Here is a 20,498-nt window from a genome sequence, read left to right as displayed (position 1 = left end):
ATTTTCCGAGTCAGCAGTTCTTCACAGGTGCAATTAGACTTCGGGTGGTCCACAGATGAGGTTTGACAACCGCTCACGCTCACGGCGACCGTCTGGTTTTGCACCAAAGAAAGAGATAAGCTGATATATAGGCTGTGAGCAGCCGAAGACCCTAAAGAAAAAATCCAGCGTCAGATGGGAGAGGAGCGCAAGAAAATTGATCTAGCTCTTGCAGACCTCACGACAACCAAGAACACCTGGTAAGGGGGAGGCGCGACTTGTGTTCCATACACCATGTCCAGAGGATAAAGAAGAAGCCAGTTTTTCTGCAGGGACGACGGTCTGTGATCCACGCCCTCGAAGGACTGGGACAAAACATTACATAAAAAGTTCAGTTTCAACAATCTAAAACTGCATCGACCGTAATTGCTTGTAATCTGTAAGAATCAACATGAAAAACTACGAAATGGTAAACAGATAAATGAAACAAAAAATTGAAAGGCAAAAAGGAAATAAAAACGAAAAGAAATAAATAGCAAGCCATTTCCCTGTTCCGGCCGCTTAGTCGCAGTCAGAGCATAGGAATGGCTTGGCTAACAAGTAAAAATGGTTATATAAAAACAGGTAAAAATATTAACAATATATACAAAGTTCATGGAAATAAGGTCAAATCGTTGTCCGAAGAGAACAGGATCAGTATACATGGTACATAACTTTTAAATGTGATTTTATTCTATTCTCCGACTCTCAAATCGGGCCATTGTTCAACCCAAGTCCTTACAAATTTTCTCAGACATTCGAAATTTTCTCTATTCGATACGAGATCTACATTAGAAATCGGTCTCGTTATAACATTCAAACCATTTAGCATTTCTTCTCTGGCATCCGTCATCCGCCCTCAGCTGACTGATCGGTATCCCCACACGTACAGTTTGGATAAGGGGACAGGGTGAGGCTGTGAAGTCTCTCCCTGAATTCACCGTGTCCAGACAGGAGTTGGGTGATGTAGTGATCTGATGATTATATGCGCCCCTTCCATTCTGAATTTAACCGACGGGAAGAGAGAGTAGGTCCATCTTCCCTCAATTCACTCAATGTTCTTTCTCGCATCTCTCTTAGAAGTCCTTGAATAGACACAGCTCCACCAGGAGTGAGTACCACTCCTTGGTGAGTAGCAGGTCTGCCTTTGGTAAGCTTATTTTTCGTGATCTCTCCCATAAATTCAAGATCGATTGGCAGAATGTCAGCCAATATTGTCAAAGCGTCCGAGGCTACAGTGCGGTAGGCTCCCGATAGTGCCAGTAGAGGGATTCGCTGGCCCTTTTTATCTGGATCAGTACGTTATCCAGGCGGTGCTCCCAAACAGATGCGGCATATGTTATTTGAGAAACATAAACCCCTCTGTACAGAATACGCAGTGCCGGAGATCGCAATGACCACTCCGCAGTTGAAAGTCTTCACAATTTCATAAAAAGAGCCTGGGCCCTACTGGATACATTTTTCACATGTGCCAGAAAAGAGAACGATCGATCTAATGTGACGCCAAGATATTTAGTATTTTCTGCAAATTTGATATTTGAGTTGCCCATTCTTATAGAAGGGTTCCTTCCTCTGTCGAAAAAACCCTTCATGAGCAAACCCACGTTTTTATGGGAAGCGAAGTTCAGTTTGTTATTCTTTCCCCATTCTAAAATCATTTACAAAGCTTTTTCAGCCTTAGATTCCACTTCTCTTCTACTGTTCCCCGAGACCAAGTACAATTTATCATCAGCATAGTCTACCGAGATACATTTCTCAGGCAAGGGTAGCCTTGAGAAATCGTAGAAAAGGATGTTCCAGAGTTCCGGTGCGAGGACCGAACCCTGCGGACAACCCTTGTCGACGTGCTCAATAATGATTCCGCCATACGTGATATTGATGAATCTGTTGGATAGGTACTCCACCAGAATGTTAAAGAGTCTCTTCTGACAATTTCGCGCTTTTAGTTAAGACAGTATAGTCGGCCACCACGCATGATCGAAGGCACCAGGCTTCATACATCATCACGTAAAGCAGAATATTTAAGGCGATGCCTTACATAGTAATGCAAAATCATGTGTTTTTGGTTTGAAAATTTGGTCGCCTAGAAATCTTTTGGGTGCCGGTTCCAAACCGTGTCTTCGACCAATGAAAATGCTCCTTTACGGCCGATGGTGATGATAGTGGTGCAAATTTGAACAATCTGCCTCCCGCACCCGGTGCTCGGTGATTGTTGGGCACTGGGTGTACTTTCGTCTCTGCTCGCTTCTGGTGTTGGCAGTTTTCCTGAGCAGGGTCGGCTGGTCTTGATATGGTCTTGAGGTAACACCAGAAGGTTTGGAGCCGAAGACTCGGCGAGGTGAGGCAGTTGGTGGGCAGGAGTCACTTGTTGATAGTAAAACGCTTGTTTTGGTCGTAAAGATGAACTGATATAATATTTTTTTGTGTTGCCGCTTATATGCAATAAGCTAGACTCGCAGCCGACATCGGACTGTCAGTCAAAAAGTGGTGGAGATTCTATCCGCACCAGAAATGCGTTTATATGCCCCCGCAAAATGTCGCATATTCATTTTGCCGGTGGTATAGCCGAAGGCAGACGTTTAAATTTGCGATTTTGTAAACGGAGACAAAATGAACAGTGGCGGGGAGTGAGAATTTCGTTTCGATTTTGTTTTTACAAAAAAATACATGCGAGCAAGTGAAGTTTTGTTAGTGTTAAATAAATAATTAGCACATCGTACAATCAATCGATCCAATTTACATAAATATTATCGGTTATGGTTCTGCGTACCATAACCAATAATATTTATATTACGATAATTAAAATTTGGTGAAGGTTATTATTGAACACACAACAATAATGCCACTTGAAAACACTCGCTCGAAATCAAAAAAAAATATCATTACATCACCGAGTCCCTTGCCAATGGAGATTAATTAGACTATTTGATTATATAGACAGCAAATTTTCTGATTTTAAAAAATAAATGTTCAAAAAAATTGAACAAGAGACGGCAAAATCTAAAAAAGCTACCGATTTCATTGCGCACAAATATTATGAAATACTAGCCAAATCAAACGACCTGGCGGGTATAAAAACAGAAGTGGAAAAAATTAAAAAAGACCTCAAAAATAAACCATATTGATATTTATATAACCCGATAGAAACGGTAAAGGATATTGCCGATAAGCTAGGCATTGAAATCATTAATGAAGTCTTTTCAGACATTTATCGCGTTTCTGACCGTCGCGACGCGTCGCACAGTGGTCCCTCGGTAGGTCATAGCCATAAAATATTGATGACCTTATTATAAGGTGTTTATTATACGTAAGTCTTGCCTAATTACCAAACTAACTGCAAGTATAAATACAATCCCGGTTTGCCAAAGATTTCATTAGTATTTCGGCTTCGAAAGTGATCTGATTGCTGGAAGTGCTAAATTACTATTATCAGAGTCCTTTTTAGTCATCGTGTTTACCGTTGCTAATTTGCTGTAATTTTTTATTTGTGAGTGTTGTTTTACAATGAAATTTTAAGTTGAAGATATGTTAAATTATTTTTATATTTTTTTAATTTTTAAATAGATAGGCTTTTGAATTGTACGCCTGTTACGCGCGTATAAATTTCTTGGTTATATTTAAATTTGTATTTGTGTTTCCATAAACTTTTAACTACTTTACCAAACGATTCCACTAGTGTTATTTAATAAAAAATGTTTTTTAGAATAAACAGTTTATGAGATACTTTTTTACCGCACATTCATGCTCTGTTCTTAATTATGGGTCATCTGCGACGTTTGTAAACCGTCTTAAAAGTTACAGTCTACGAAAAAACATACGTATGGTTGGTAATCGGTTTATGTACGCGTCATCCAAGCGCCGCGCGCCGCTTTACGACGTTCTACGTAAAAATCATATGTACATATAGTTTTGAACTGATGTGATCGCTATGGGGCGGTAGTTGGCCGGGTTGGAGCGGTCACCTTTCTTGAGAATAGGATGAATGACCGCTTTTTTCCAACCAAAGGGCACAGTGCCACACTTCAGGGACATTTTAAAGAGCTTTGTCAAAACTGGAACTATTTCCGCAGTACACCTCTGCAATACCAGGGCAGGTATTCTATCAAGTCCACTAGATTTGTTAACATCGAGCCTCCGTATAACGTGGAGTACATCTCGATGCCGGATCCTCAGTTTTTTCATATAGAAGCCGCAGTGAGGAACCGACGGCGGAACAGCACCTCCGTCATCGAGGGTCGAGTTTTCCGCAAACATTTTCCCTAATAAGTTAGCCTTTTCGGTGGCGGTGTTTGCTAGTAAGCTGTCAGGTCTGGTAAGAGGTGGCAAACTGGGATTGCGAAAATTCCGACTTATTGAGCCCGCAAGAGACCAGAATGCTCTGCTGCCATGCGGGCAGGCAGCCAGCTTTTTGCTGATCTGCAAATCAATGATTCTCTTGCATTCTTTTGCCGATTTGTTGTATGCTGATCTGCTTTCGGGCGTTCGAGATGCGTTGTAGGCTCGGTAAGCCGCGTTTTTTCGTCGAACTGCTTTGGAGCATTGTCAACTGAACCACGGCTTTGAGCTCACACCAGTTTCTTTAGTAGTCGATTGTATGAAGCCATCCATCGCCGATTTGATGACTTCACCAATCTTTTGGGCACATCTTGAAGGGTCCGAAGTCCAAAAACAAACAGCTGACCACGGAAAAGCGTTGAAATGGGCCAGCATACCGAACCAATCTGCTGACCTGTAGTGCCACACTTTTCTCCTCAGCCTCTCATTGGTTGGTCTGATGCTAACGGGGATTGATGTCGTCACTAGGCAGTGGTCAGATGATCCCAGAGGCGCTGTGACGTCAATCTTATAACCGCGTGGCACAGTAGTTAAGAATAGGTCTAACAGATTGGAACGGTGAGTCTGGACATCAGGAACCCTTGTAGGCTCCTGAACCAGTTGCTCTAATCCGTAGCAAATGGCAAAGGATTCCGCCTGTCGGCCAGCCAAGTTCGTTGGGCCTGAGAACTTCAACCATGGTTCGTTATGAACATTGAAGTCCCTCAGAAAAATAAACTCGGCCGAACGGTAGCGGGGCAAGAGATCATCAATAGTATCTCTCAAATGTTTGAAGAGCTCGGAAGTGTCTGATTCGCTATGGTTCGGTGAGCGGTATAGACATGCGTAGAATCTTGCCGTACTGGCAAGATTGATGCGCACCCACATTACGTCGAATCTGGAGTTTTCCAGACTCAATAGTCGCACACAGTTGACGTCAGCTCGACTATAGAGGCAGACTCCTCCTTTGAGTCGGAACTTGCTTGCAAGGGTAAAGCCCAGGCAGTCCAGATATGAGGAGTCTGGCGGCTCGGCTATCTGAGTTTCGGATAGGAAAAGAAGGTTGGGACGTTGGGACAAAAGATGGTGATGAACATTGTATTTATATTTCAGGTGTCTAATTATTGCTTATAATATTTGTTAGCAATATTAAGTATTTTAATATTTCTACAGCCATCTTAATGTGATTTTTTTGAAAATATCATACAAATATTATTATTATAAGATATCGTGCATATTATTGTCCAGTTTCTGTGTACGCATAACGAAAGACACGATACAAACAGCGCGGGCGAGTCTAAATACACATACATTATAAAATACTGTGAGACGCGTAAAACACACGTATAAAACGCAATAATACTGTGGTGTTGAGTGATATGTGATCTTATCCAATATGTTAGAACGTACGTTTTTTCTGCGATGCGCACTGAGACCCACAAGCCAATATCTTCGTCAACTTTATACGATATTAATGACAGCATTCAACGTACAAAAACCGTCTTTAATGCTCATATGTATAATGTACAGAATCGTATACTCTATTACTTATCAATTTGATTGTATGCGCGTGCTGCTTTGACAGTTTGCTGTGAGCTTGAATACTGAAGTCGAATTCTTATTGATTATTATTAATCTACGATTTACTTGTTAATCATAATTTGAATAAATATAAATTAATACTTAAAATTAGATGGATACTTTGCCAACGTAGTCTAAATGATAATCGTAAATTGTGTGATTTTATAATTGAAATCATTAATGCGAAAAAGTTTTGTGTCTCGGCCATTTGCAGAAAAAAAACCTATTCTGGATTTATGGAGCTTAAAAGATTTATGGAGATTTAGACGGTACCTAATTGTATCTTGTTTGTGGGCTAGCGTCTAGATGTGCATATTTAATATCAAGTACGCAGTAAATGCTAGTTTAAGCATTTGATGTCCAGCATCACTTCTACAAAAATTCACCGACCGCTCCTGGCGCATACTGACCGAAATTGGTGGCTCGCAGATTTTTTAAACCGCCCAACCCCCAGGGTGAAGGATAGTGTACTTTTGTATTAAGATAAAGATCGCGGACTTTGTTCAAAATCTGATTGATTTGATAAATATTGATCGGCCGCGTAGTGAAAATGAAAAAGGCAGCAATACACATTGGCAGCTCTGTCAGAGGAGTGTTTGAAATCGAAATATAATCAAATTGGCTAAATTATGAAACAATTTAAAGGTGACCGAGTCAATGACATCGCAAATTTCATCTGAAGAAACGTGAAGTTAGCAACTAAACGTAAATGTGAAAATGACCGTACTTTTGAGGAATGGAAAAAAGTGGTGACAGTCTTAAAAAATCTTGTTTTAGTTTCCACTTAGCGACTGTCCCAGTCCTTTACTCTAGTTCGCCTTAATATTGATCTACGATTACAGATTTTTTTTTTATACCCCAAGCTGCGCAAATGCCCGTATCGTGAGGGTAACACAATACAAATAAGAACATTCAACATTTACAATAATACAATCATATACACATGTTTAGTAAAACTAATGAAGATAATATAAAAACAAAAACAAAATTAATAATTCAATAACTGATTTTTTTGCATAACAATGAGGTTGTCTCATATTTTTTAATTTTGATAAAAAAATAATTGCATTTTAATAGTTAATAACGACAGAAAAATTGGTTTGTCGACATCTCCGAAAATGACGATGTTATAAGCTTTCTACGCACTTGGGCAAAACGTGTGCAATGGTGTCTCGTGACATCACACGAGACACGATTCAGTAGGTACATTTATTCATAGTTTGAATGACTGTGCTGCCGCAGTACTGCCGCGCACGTACTGTGATTTCACACGTTTTTCTGCAGGCCGCAAATATAAAAAATTTGACGACTTATATCTTGGCTACTATTCGTATTTAAAAAAAATACAGTTCTGTCCTGAGCGTGCTATAATAATATGATGTATTTTATTAAAAAAATGTGAAATTTCATTGGACGGACGATCGATAAAGCCCTATGTCAATACGATATTGACTAAATTCGTGATCTATGGTCAGTAACCAATATTCCATAGTACGGTCAACGATTGATAAGAAATCCCGAAAAAAAGCCCGCTAAATCTTATGCAAAATTACATTTTTATTAATGAACATTTAATTTTTTTTATTAATGATAGTGAAAATATTTAACTTCACAAAAATTACTGGCTTATTATTTGAAAAAAAAATGTTTACGAGTTCATTCGAGCCAATGACTTTTCGGGCGTATTATGACCGTTCGTGCTTAAAAACGAAATTTTTTCAACAAGTTGCGAATAAAGACCTAATTAACTCGCTTTGTAGTGACAAAAGGTAAATACGGACTGCCGATGCATATTTAGGTTGGTATTTAAATACAACATTCCAAATTTATTCATTAGATATAGACGGTTGATTTGATTTAGTGTCCCGGCCTTGTGATCTAGGAGGTTTTGGCTAGAGCCCCAGGAGATCACACTAAACACTGCCTCGATTAACGTAAGTATGACTGTTATCTAGTGCCAGCGCCAGCTCACCGTCCACTAATTGATTGATCGACATTATCCAAAACCTCATAGGTTTTGCATCAACCCGCCCATCTCCCTGCTTTATGCTTCCTGCTTCTTGCTTCCTACTCACTGCTTCCTGCTCCCTGCTCCTTACTTCCTGTTGCCTGCCGCTCGCTCCCTGAGTTATTAATGCCATCACTATTGACAGCGTTGGTCTACGAGGGAAATAAATGCGTGGAACTGACAGCCGAGATGGCGGCTGAACTTTTGATAAGGTCCTGGAGAAATCATATGAGTAACGAGTATCTCTTTCATCGCAATCAACGCTTCTAATGACTTGTCATAAACTTCCTACGGATTTTATCGTGACGAAAATGTACAAGTTCATCTCAAACACTCTACACGTATAATATTATAATATTTATTTCTATTTGTATGATACGACCAACCTGATTTCTCTTCCGAAAATCGCCAGTAGTCTAAACTGATTCAATATTAATTTTTGTCGAATACAGTTTAAGGTGAAGCTATAAGTGAAATCACTATTTAGATTAATCTTTACTACAAATCGGTATAGGTTATCAATACCAAAAATATACTATGGATACATTGAAGCTTGTTCTATTGTTTGGCTTAATCAGAATTAAAATTAAATTGTCAATTAAGTCATGAAAATATAAGAGTAAACTACTAAATCGATTTCTTTTTCAAGAGTTTACTTTAAACTCGAATGAGAAACAACTTTTAAAAAATACTGTTATATGGCTATGTTTTTTGCTACCACTTGACTTGATTAACTTTTTTCCGCTTTATGAAATTATTCACTAAAAATTAAAATCCACTTTGGCTCTTACGTAATAATTTTTTGAGTGAAAAATTGTACTGAATTCTAGCATTTCGTTAGAAGACCGCGGAGGGCGGCAACGAACAGACGTCAGATCTAAGCCGGTTTTTTTAACGATTTTTTCCGGGTTTAAATGACTTTCGCCAGCAGCATTTTTGGTTCTCAAACCGTGAGGGTGTATTTTTCGTGACCAAAATATTATGCCGTCTCAATACATCTTTTTAAAATTCACTTTCGTTTTCTTGAAAGAATGTATAGAATTTTTATGTTATTATTATTATTTTTTATTTTTATTTTTTTGTTGTATAAATAGTTAATACATATCAACAAACAAGTCCTGCTAAGCCAATTGAATTGGCTTGTCAATAGGTGCTTAAAGTTTGAAGTGGAAATTGACCCACAACCTGACATCCAATCGAGCTGAAACTCGGCAGATAGACTCGTTTTCAAAAATAATGCATTTTGGTGGCACATAAGTGGACATATACGTATTTATCTGAAATTGGATGACATTACAACAGTTAATATATGCAATAAATGTCGGTCTTACCAAATTGGAATTTGGCTCAGTTGTTAGCGTGGTTGACTCCGGTCAGTGTTTACTCCTTGGTAAAACAGTTATTTTGTAATTAGGAATCTTGGAAGTGGAAATTAACTCACTACCCGACACCCAATTGAGCTGAAACTCGGCAGATAGACTCGTTGTCGATGATAATACATTTAAGTGGCAATACACACACATGGATAAATACGCATTTTTTGAAGGTGTAATCCTCAGTAAAACCATTTTTATTAATAAAAACAGATGTATAATTTTTTTTTGTTTTCACAGTTTGATCTTTTAAATCTAAAAAGACTGCTTGGTAATCGATGGTTTTATTCCTTATTTACCTGAATTAATGATTTTTGTCTCATGAAAAAAATGCTTTCCATTTATATTTATACTTAAAATTCGTATTTATAGCTCTATAATTCCTCGATAATTTCTAATACTGAAATTTTTTGTTTAATTTTTTTTTAAATTGCATTTGTAAAATGGTTTTATAATGATTCTAGTGGGCTGATGCAGACGTTATTCTGCCACAGACCGCCTTTATGAAGGGAATTTAAATTTTGGGTTCTTATGTAGTTTTGGATAAGAAATCTGAAATATTAAGTTGTCGTTGAAAAATTATATTTAGATCTCGACAACAGCGGCACATATCGGGTCTAAAACAATTCTATATTTCAAGCTGAAACCAACCATACACTTTCATTGAAATCGGTTGGGCGGTTTCGGAGATTAGCGTGTACGAACACAGTAACACGTTATGTTTATATACTAAGATTATGTAAGGTCTTCTTCTGTAGCACATCTTTTTATAAAAAAATACAATGAAAATAGAATATAATAGAAAAATATATTTATCATAGGTATGACCGGTCAGTGGCTTATTTGGCATTGAGGCTGGGTCCCACTCCGGCGTCGTGAGTTCAATTTGTCGCCTGGGTAAGTCCCTCACCGTGACACAAGCAACATTTTCCGCTTACTGTGATGGTAGTAGGAGATTTTCAAATATTGTCAGGTTATTTGCAATTCGGGAATGTTTGTCTATTTTTAAAAGAATTATAGCTAAACTTTGGGCGGGAAGGGTAGTTTAACCTCTTACGCCGGTCCTATTTAAATGGAGAGATAATAATATACATTGCTGTCCGATGATTTTATACTTATATTTTATAACAATCTCTTTGTAAGGGTTCCAACTTTCAACTATATGTGTATGTATTTAATGAATTTGAACCAACTCTTCAACTTCTTGTCTTTAGTGTGTTGGAATATTATATCAAAAGGAAACTGTGTGTAAACCCGTAGAACGGGTACGACGTCATCCCACTTGTTGCACCGGAGATGCGGAAGTTTTTTTTTGTTTTGTAATAAATGAAAAAAAAAACTAAATACACACATTTGTTAAAAATAAAACATCACTAAATTACTAAAAATTGACTTGCACATATTACGTTTTAATAAGGCTCCTGTTATTATTAATATTATAAATGCATAAAAAATATCAAATAAAAATAATTAAATGCAGCTTTTAAATAAAAAAAAATATAGTGTGTGGCAAGCCTACGCACGACGGAAGTGAAACTTTTAGTATTCTTCTCTCTCTCTTTTCATTTCATATTATTATTATTCAGAATGCTGTACATTATAGTTTTAAAAAGCATAAATTTATTTAAAGGCGTGTTGTTTACAAATGAACGTTTAACTAGATTCCTAATATTGACATATTTAAAAGTAGCATGTGATAAACAAAAAATTAAAAATTATAAAAATATGGGATTCGAACCCGGGTCCTGCATAACGAGTGTCGAACGCTCTGCCTCTAGACCGCGAGGAGAGGTATCTTGCGCGACGAGAACCGCGTATACAACGTGTACTCCTCAATTGACTTGTCCTGCGCAAATTTTCGTTTTCAAACACGGCAAATGAATAATTTCACATAAAATTTCGTTAACGCTTTATATAGGGTCAAATCGAAGATATATCGGTAGTGTGAAGTCATATCTGTCGTTTTTCAAAATATTTTCGTATATTTGTCCGTTTTGGAAAAGATCTATCGTGTTTTAACAGTCTCATACCCGTATGGAGTCTGAATTTAAAAAAAATTCTGAACTTTGAAAAACTCACTAACGGCTGGGTTTTTACTTTAAAAATTTGTCACGCACGTCTGCGAGGGTAATTAGTCGCGTTATCAGCCTTGATTAGTAATTTTGATGATTCAAAATAAAAATAATTAATCAAAATACCGAGCGACTATACCGGCTCGATTTGTAAGCTATATTTCGACCAAAATATCATATAGGTACCGACCGTTACTTCTAGCCAATTACTCGAGTGAACACCTGCCGGTCTAGAGTCTCACTAAATGGATTTAGACATTTCGGGAGACTCTCGGTTAAAATTAACAAATTTATGTATTTTTTTTACTACAAGTCGCAGCACGAGAGCATTTTATCACTTATCCTCGTATTAGAAAAATCACAAAAAGAAAAAAAAATAGTTAAAGCGGGGATCGAACCTCGGTTCTTCACGAAGACAGTCGGGCGCTCTGCCTCTAGACCGCGAAGCTGAGTTTGGAGAGTGACCTAAACTAGGTATAGAATATTAGCTAGGCTCCTATAGCGAAATGATCACGGTTTTTCGTGACGGTCATGAGTCGGTTTTACTCCGGTCCTCGAAAATGCATAACGCGCGTAAAGGAGTTTCACTTCAAAAAAGAACTGTGTAATTATATTAATCAGTAATCTCTAAAGTTGGAAAATTGTTAATTATTATTTTTTTTGGTAAACTAATATTTAAAACAAGATTTTTTTATGCATAGCACAAAGGTAACAATTATTTTATAAGCAATAATTATTAGCCTGAAACACTCATTCACATTGAAAAATTTCCTGATAAAAGATACATACTTTCTCATATAAAATAAAATTGGTTGTTTTCAGGTGAAAAAATGTAATAAGCACTAATTGTTGAATGAAAAACTCGTATATATTGAATTATTTTACGGATAAGAGATAAGCCGCCATAGCTCAGTGGTCAGAGCTGTCGACCGGCAATCGAAAGGACACGGGTTCTTGTCCCGTTGGCGTCATGTATCTTTTATCGGGAAATTTTTCAATGTGGATGAGTGTTTCAGGCTAATAATTATTGCTTATAAAATAATGGAAAATTGTTAGCTGTTTACAAAAGTTGTTGAGTTGTCAAAAAAATTCCGGCAGTATGCGTCCACCAATAATCAATAATTAGTCGCCTGAAAAAAAGAAGTTTGGTTTTTACAGGTGAAAAAAAAAAAAGTAAGCAGTAATTGTTGATTGAGGTACTAGTACACATTGAATTATTTGGCGGGTTGGAAATAAGCCGACATAGCTCAGTGGTTCAGAGCACCTGACCGGACATCAGAAGGTACGGGTTCAATTCCCGTTGGCAGCATTTATTTTTACTCGTTAGATATTTTCAATTTGTATTGATATTTCAGGCGTCTAATTATTACTATCTATTATTTGTTCCATTTTCGTAGTTATATTTTCAACGTGTTTTTAATATGCACTCACTTTTATATTTCTAAGCTGTGCCCGGAAGAGCTAAAAATGTTCTTCAAATGTGCGATCTAAGGGTTGAAAGTTAACCAAGAACTCTTCTGTATTCAAAATATGTTTAAAGAACGTTTCGCCATCAGATTATTGAATATAACAAGGTGGATGAAGCAGCGCCGACTCATCTGTCGGTATAATTATGTTTTTTAGGTTATGGGGTAAAAAATATACAAAAATGATATCTCATGAAAACTTTTTAACCACGTTTTAAAAATTGATTGTTAATTCTTTAATAGAGTCTTAGTCATGCTAAAAAATATAAAATGCTTAAATATAGTATTGTACAAACAAATGTGTTTTATTTATATAACCCGAGGGCGCATATAATATTTTTATACATAAATGCATTGACTCTACTACCTGTAATTGCTATAAATTGGAATGCTTAGACAGTATAAAATACCTTGGTGTTATATTAGACAAATATCTAAGATGGGACGGACACATAGATCTAGTTGCCACAAAGGTTAGAAAGCTTACGTACATGTTTATGACAATCAGAAATATCTTACGTAAATAAGAATTGAAACTCATCTATGATGCTATGTGTGGGTCACTTCTAAACTATGCATCCTTAGGTTGGGGTGGATGTGCAAAAACTCTTTTGGACAAATTAGCAAAAGCTCAAAAATCACTACTAAGGGTAATTCCCATAAAACCATTAAGATATCATACCGATGCACTATTTGAAGAATTCCGAATTCTGGATGTTAGACAACTATACATGAGAAAATTAATCTTAAACACCCATCAAAAACGCCACCTCTACCCATCTATTAACCACTCTCACGACACCCGCCACTCAAGGAGAAATCTAATTGTACCACTCACAACTAAAACATCTCTCGCTCAAAGACACTTCTCATTCTTAGGTCCAAAACTATACAACTTCGTGCCTGATGCTTGGAAAAAGGAAAACACAGTTATTCTTTATAGATTAACCACTAATTGGTTTCATCAATTAGGTAGAAAGGAGAGTGAACTTTTACTACAGAAAAAATGAAATCAAACACAAACCAAAAACAACAACAAAAACTCCAATAAAACATTAAAAGATACCTTTGTGTTATAATCTTTATCATTATGTGTATATATGTACCTACCTATTACTTTTAAATTAGAATGCTACCAAAGCAGCAGTTAATCTAATGTTTAATGTAATATTTTATTTTATGGTATTTCTTCTCTTTGTTATACATATTTATACAAACATGTACATTAGTAGGCTTAGGCACCAGTTAAAAGTACAAATACCTATTATTTCATAATTATTTTAATACTAAACTTATCAAACAACTTATCAAAATGTTAATACTCATCCTAATTTGACTGTCCTAAAACGGGAATCCTCCTAGTTGGGCATTCAAAACATTTCTTAAATAATGTATATAAATGTATAATCTTTTACTAAATAAATAAATAATTAAATAAAAAATAAATAAAATTTAAATGGAATACGTTAAATATGATAGAGAAAAATATATTGTGGTTGGCCTCAAATATCAAGCCACTGAATAATAACCATGGAAACGGTCTGGCGTTGCCGCTATCTTGGCATCCATTTTTATGCTATTGTTTGGATAGAATTTTTTATTGGTATGCCAAGTATTTTATTTATTCATATTAAAACACCAAAGTGTGAAAAATTAAATTCTTACACAAAAACATTTCTAAATGTTACCAGATTTTTTCTTTTTTTGTGCTGATAAATAATAGTCAGGTGTGCAAGTTATTTAGTTAGGTAGGCACTGAAAAGTAATGTCCTAGGATCATTTGACGGCCGGCATAGTCCAGTGGTAACGCATTGGACTGCCATTCCGAAGGTCGCGGGTTCGAACCCGGCGTGCGCAAATAAATTTTATTTTATTGATTTGTGTTATTTCACAATTAATTAATTAAAATAATATATAGTATATTTGCGGCACGTTCCAGAGTGGAAGATACTACCAGTATCGCCCTGGTGTAAGACCACCATTCAGAATTGAAACGTTGCTCCAAATGGCTTTAGCCGTGTTTAGTGACTAAATCTGAATAGCCAGGTACTTCCCCACCTTCCTCTTTCCCTTCCCCACATACCTTCAGCCTCACAACATCCCCCTATTGGGGATGCCATAGTCTCACTGGCTCCAGACGGGAGCAGTTGGGACTCTTGTGAGGTATTCACTATAAAAAATTAAAAAATAAAAAAATTGGAAAATCTACAACCGTAAAATGGTTTTCATAAAAATAAACAAAATCATGTAATTGAAATGTAATAGTAGGTACGTTATGATATAGTGATTATTATTTATCAACAACAATAAACTTGCTCGACGACCAATATAATCCTTATTTAAAGAGCAGGGATTTAACTTAAATTAGTCGGTTTCCAATTTCCGAACAAATTACCAATTCTATTATAACTTACATATAAGTCGTATATTGCAAGTGCTATGCTCACTGTTATTGTGAAATAAAAATGGAAAAAATAAGGGGCCTTCAGAAATAATGGGTTTTAAAAATTAGAAAGTGAACTATTCGCTTGTGCATTAAGTGGATTGCTTTAATTTCGCAGTTCGCGTCTGTACGCCTATGAATCAGAATAAGCAGGATGTTGTCAATGAGTTTTTCCGCATTACTTTTGTCTCATAAATAATGTGCTTTTTTAACGAAGGGATGGTTTCCTGCCATATTAATTAAGGAAGGGGTCGTGATATTATTCAAATCGCCTGGAGGCGTTTCCAACCAAATATTAAACAATGTAAAAAATAGATAGGAGGTGGAAGTGAAGATCACTTGAGAATAATAAGTTTAGCATCAAAGTTATAAAATTTCATAGGCTAAAAGGTTATATATAGGCGGTAGAATATTAAAATATATTATTAATTATGTATAGAAGTAGAGTTATTTTTTTTTATTTATTTTTTTATTATTTAATAAATGTTTACAAGTTACATATGTTATAAATGATTTAAATAATTGGTGTACTTTTTTCATATCACTTTACAGTTTTGTGTTCACGGCATGTATGATCATGGCATCCAAAATGATTAACTTTATCATAAATTAAATTGCTTGCGGTTTTAGTGCAAAATACATCATTATCTGCAAATATATGTCTAGTTAAATTTTTTTTTTATCATTTATTCAAATTTGATCTAAAAAATTTCGGACTTGATGTACTCCAAAAAAAGTTCAAATCAATAAAAGTTATTCCACAAAGTCTACTCCAAATGTGCGCGAGTTTCCGGTCAACGTTATTGTTGAACCCTGAATACTAATATCCCTTGACTGCGATACGCGATTAATAGAGGAGTCGTAGTACTGATATTTCAATAACAGAGAGCTTTATAAAAGAGGAGTAGTTCAGTGGCTAGGAAGGTCCAAGGTTACACACGGGAAGGCAGGAAAGGATGGAAGCTATTTAGATTGTAGGCTGTAGGGTCGCAGGGCGAAGGAGATACTAGCGGCGCACCTGGACATGCCTTCCGGAGAGATATTACCCCCATTACTTATCCCCATTGTTTTTATCGGCCGAAGGACGAAACCTCCCCTACATTTTTATAACGCAGAACAAGGTCCTCCCTTCGAGCTATTTCTGCGCCCAACACTAGGCACCGGAATATTATATTATTATTATTATTTCACCGATATTTATCTCCCGGACACGTATTTATATGTTGAATCTAAAACAAGTTTCGAAATTAATACTTCAAGTCAACGAAAATAATTATTCATATTGTTATATTTTCGCAAAGGGTTGGTTCTGTATGGCATAATATTAATTGGTTTCACCTTTGTTAAATTAACAATAACAAAAAATAAGATACACAAGAATCAGTTTTTACTATTTAATGAAGGTATTTAGTATTGAAACAAGAATTATTACATAGTTACTAAAATACGTCGGCACAGTAAAATTGTCGGTAAAATACGTAAAGTACAGTTTTGAACATAAAGTAATACGTTGGCAGAGTCAGCGCGTGTTTATAATAACCACACCAATAAAATACTACAATGGAGCCCTCATCTTTCTTTATCTATAAGTAAATGTTCACACACATGTTTCCCTATTTATACGTATTTTTAGAAAATGACACTCGAAAAATAATTTTATTGCGAAATTTATTTTTACATGAAACATTTCAAATTATCTTATAAACGTGCGCCGACTCTAGTTATTATACGTTTTTATTTTAATTTTAATAAAATCTCCTTTTATAACTTATTTTTCTCACGTACAAAAACTTTATTAAAATATTGAGACATGAATCGCTATATAAATCAGATAATCAAAATGCACTATTCTTTTGAATTTATTTGGATCAACTAAGCGATAAATTGCGAGTGTTCTTGATAAGAGTTTCACGTTTGGTTCATCCGAGGGAATGATACTTCAGGTTCTACTGCTTTAAGAAACTTCACAATGTATTTTGAATGCACGTTATTACACCTGTCAATATGGCCGATGATAATATGAGGTGTTGCATGGCCGCCAGCCGCATCAAGTTATTCTGCGGTATAGCAATACTATTTGTAAGTGCACTGCTCATGAAATGTGCAACCATTTTATCAATACACCCGTTGTTCTAATATTTACAGATTATCACCGAATTAAACATTTTATAATTACTTAAATATTGATTTATTTTATCTATAAATATCCAGAATTGTTGGATATCGTTAATACGCACAAATTAGTTTTAAAACACTTCGTATCAGTTAGTTAAAATGAAGAGCATTTGTTTCAGTCGACGGAGAAAAACGTAATTCACTTGGCGACCATTTTTTGATTATGAATATTGTGAAATATAACATGAAATTTCAGTTTTTTTTAACTTTATGTAATGCAAACTAAGAACCAAATAACCTAAAATGTTTTTTTTTTATAATTTTTATTTTAATACCGCACGAGAGTCCCATCTGCTCTCGACCGTCTAGTGAGAATGTGGCTTCCCTAATTGGGCTATGTTGTGAGGTTGGAGGTAGTGAGGATGTAAATGAGGTGGGGAAGAGAAAAGTGAGAAAGTATCTGGCGAATTGGATTTGGTCACCAAATCTAGCCAAAGAAACCGATATTATAATATATCAAATTATGAACGGAAAAGCTGTTAATATGCTCCATTTTCCATTTCAGGAGACTGAAATCAGTTACTCGTTGTATTTAGCCTGCTACAAAGTGTTTTTTTTTTCAATATTTTGTGCGTATTTACGAAGTCCAGCGATTTGGATTTGGAAGTATTTACTGTTTTATCTAACTAGACACGCAATAATACCACACGTGTTGCACTTGTATAAAACTCCACAAACATCGTGTGAATATGTTCACTGTCATTCATATTCACTCGCGTATCCTATTTTATATATAATTTCGAACTGCAAACACTGAATACAAATTATTGTATGTTTTGATCATCTATAATTTCAATGTGGCCACTTGATGTCCGAATCAGAGCCTCTCGCCCAGGTTATGCAGTGAGGGCAGACAGAGATGCAGGAGACAGATAAGCAGCAGGAGAGGTCACCTGCCCCTGGCTAGGGCGGGCAACAGCAGAGCGAGGAGAGCAGTAGCGCGCGGGCCCGGCCCGGCTGCACCGTATTGCATAGCGTCCGCGTGCTCCCCTGCAATTATACACACCAACTAAATCATACAAAACATCAACATCGTTCTAGATAATGATAGCTCGAGCTAAAGGATGACTCTAGTGTAGATACCTTGTTAAAAAACGTAAACACTTAACTTCAGCACCGGTTCTATTCACTGAAGAATATATTCCTTACTAGGAAAGATGCTTGTTATGTCAATGTTGGTGTTATCAGTTGTTCTTGAAATAGGATGACTTATGAATTTCAACTGAATACATACACATTGTAGTCGTCAGAAGAGAGGTAGGAATTAGGAAGGTGGACAAAGATAATTTGGTAGGTTGGAATCAAAAATAGAAAAGGTATAAGGTATATAACAATGCTAGGTACCAACAACACCAAGCTCATATATTTTCATTGTCACAAACTGATTGCCATTATTTCAAAATAATTGCTACGGAGCTTAAAATGTTTAAGGAGCAAATCTTTTTTTTACATAAGTATCACACAAGAATCTCAGCATCTAGGAAATAGGATAGAGGAATCTTTGAAGTTTGTCCATCATCTTCCAAAGATGATGGACAAACTTCAATTTGGGTGGCGGGTTTGGGTTCCGCCCCGGGAACCATTTATTGGAAAACTAACACGCCATAGGTAAGTGATTCGCTACGTTTAGTAATTTATAAGGGATGCTCGGGGTCACTGGGTGAGGTGTGTTCAGGGTGCGCCTGCCCACCAGCTGCGTGACGTGCCAGATCGGAAGAGGCTGCTTTGGGGAGACCCTCTGACATCTCCGACTGGTGTTTGCGCCGCAGTGGGAGGGATATGTTCATATGTCCGTAACTCCTTCCTTAAAAATACCCTCCACACAGCATCCCGAAAGATGAAATAGGCCCTTAGAGAAATTATTTTCCTCAGGGCCTCCTGTGTGGGGTTGATGAATGGTGAACCATTGAATTACTTCTCATTACCTTTAATATTTAATTAATGTAATTGTTATTGTGTTATGTTTGATTTTGGTGTTATTAATTTGTGAAAAAATTCTGTACTTTTTATGTTATCAGGCCAGGACAATTAGCGCCAAAAAGGGGGTCGCGATCGTAATTATTCCGATAGTGGCTTGGCCTATTTTAGTGATCTTTCCATTGGGAATGTATGGCGACCGATATGCTGAAATAGGCCATCTACTATAGGTATTTATAGCTAGGTCTGATACAGGCATGACGATTGTTGTCAACGTAAATGTCCTTACAACAATAATTACTAAAGAAAAATAAAATCTAGGAATGCAGAGTTTAAAACACTTTACCTCTGTTTCAATTTCTTTTATGAAATTTTATTTTCTACAAAATAAGTATCAATAAATTTTTCACAAAATTTTACTGGAAACGAGGTATTTACAAAAAACCAAACCTAGTCGCGCAAAACACTTGTTTTTTTATTTAAATAGACGCACCTTTACGACTTTCTACCTAGGTACCAATAAGTATAGTCACGTGAATGTTTGTGGGTGTTATATTTTACTGTTGATTGTGCTTGTGAAGGAATATAGTGATTGGATTTGAAGATTGGGAATATAGTTTGATTCGGGTTTTTCACCCACATCGCTGGTAGTACTGGGCGAGAGATTACCGAGGACTTACCGTTCAGGACGTGTACTGAGACAGTGGTGATGGCTGCCTCGTCAAGGCTGCAGGAGTAGTTCCCGGAGTCGTGCTTATTGGCATTGGCGATGAACAGTTTGCTTGTGGCTCCTGTCGGCATCATGTCAGTTTTTACACTAAAAAAATAATTTATGTAAAATTACCAGCTCGTTATTAATTCCATGTATTTAGCATTAAGTTAATAATAATAGTTTTAAACTATGTAAACTACTTAATCCTATGTAAACTGCTTAAGTCTACTACAGTCAAGAAATTCGAAAAAGAGTCGCCGCAAGTTGCAAACTGGTCGGCAGGCATCGGACGTGCAAAACAAGCACAGCACCTCGTGTTGTGGGTCTCACAAAACCTTGTTTCGTCCATGCGCAGTCAACCGTGTTGATTCAGAAATCCTAAAAGATTAATTAAAGAAAGCCTAAATTGTTTAAATGCA

The 20,498-nt window shown here is 36.4% G+C and overlaps 1 protein-coding gene across 1 annotated transcript in view; it reads right to left on the bottom strand.

Moving 5' to 3' along the window:
• Positions 1 to 16,747: 16,747 nt before the first annotated feature.
• The window catches only part of LOC149426069 (obscurin-like), a 65,678-nt gene continuing 61,927 nt past the window's right edge, over positions 16,748 to 20,498 (bottom strand). Inside the window, exons 6-7 of the mRNA XM_089645652.1 lie at positions 20,048 to 20,184; positions 16,748 to 18,440 (exon numbers count right to left, since the gene is read on the bottom strand). Coding sequence (XP_089501778.1) covers positions 18,340 to 18,440; positions 20,048 to 20,184 — 238 coding nt within the window. The 3' untranslated portion in view covers positions 16,748 to 18,339. The remainder of the gene's footprint in view (positions 18,441 to 20,047; positions 20,185 to 20,498) is intronic.

The sequence above is a fragment of the Hesperophylax consimilis genome, chromosome 2, assembly GCF_061612785.1.
Source record: "Hesperophylax consimilis isolate HC1 chromosome 2, BYU_Hcon_1.0, whole genome shotgun sequence".
NCBI lineage: Eukaryota > Metazoa > Arthropoda > Insecta > Trichoptera > Limnephilidae > Hesperophylax > Hesperophylax consimilis.
This window is presented reverse-complemented; position numbering and strand designations above follow the sequence as displayed.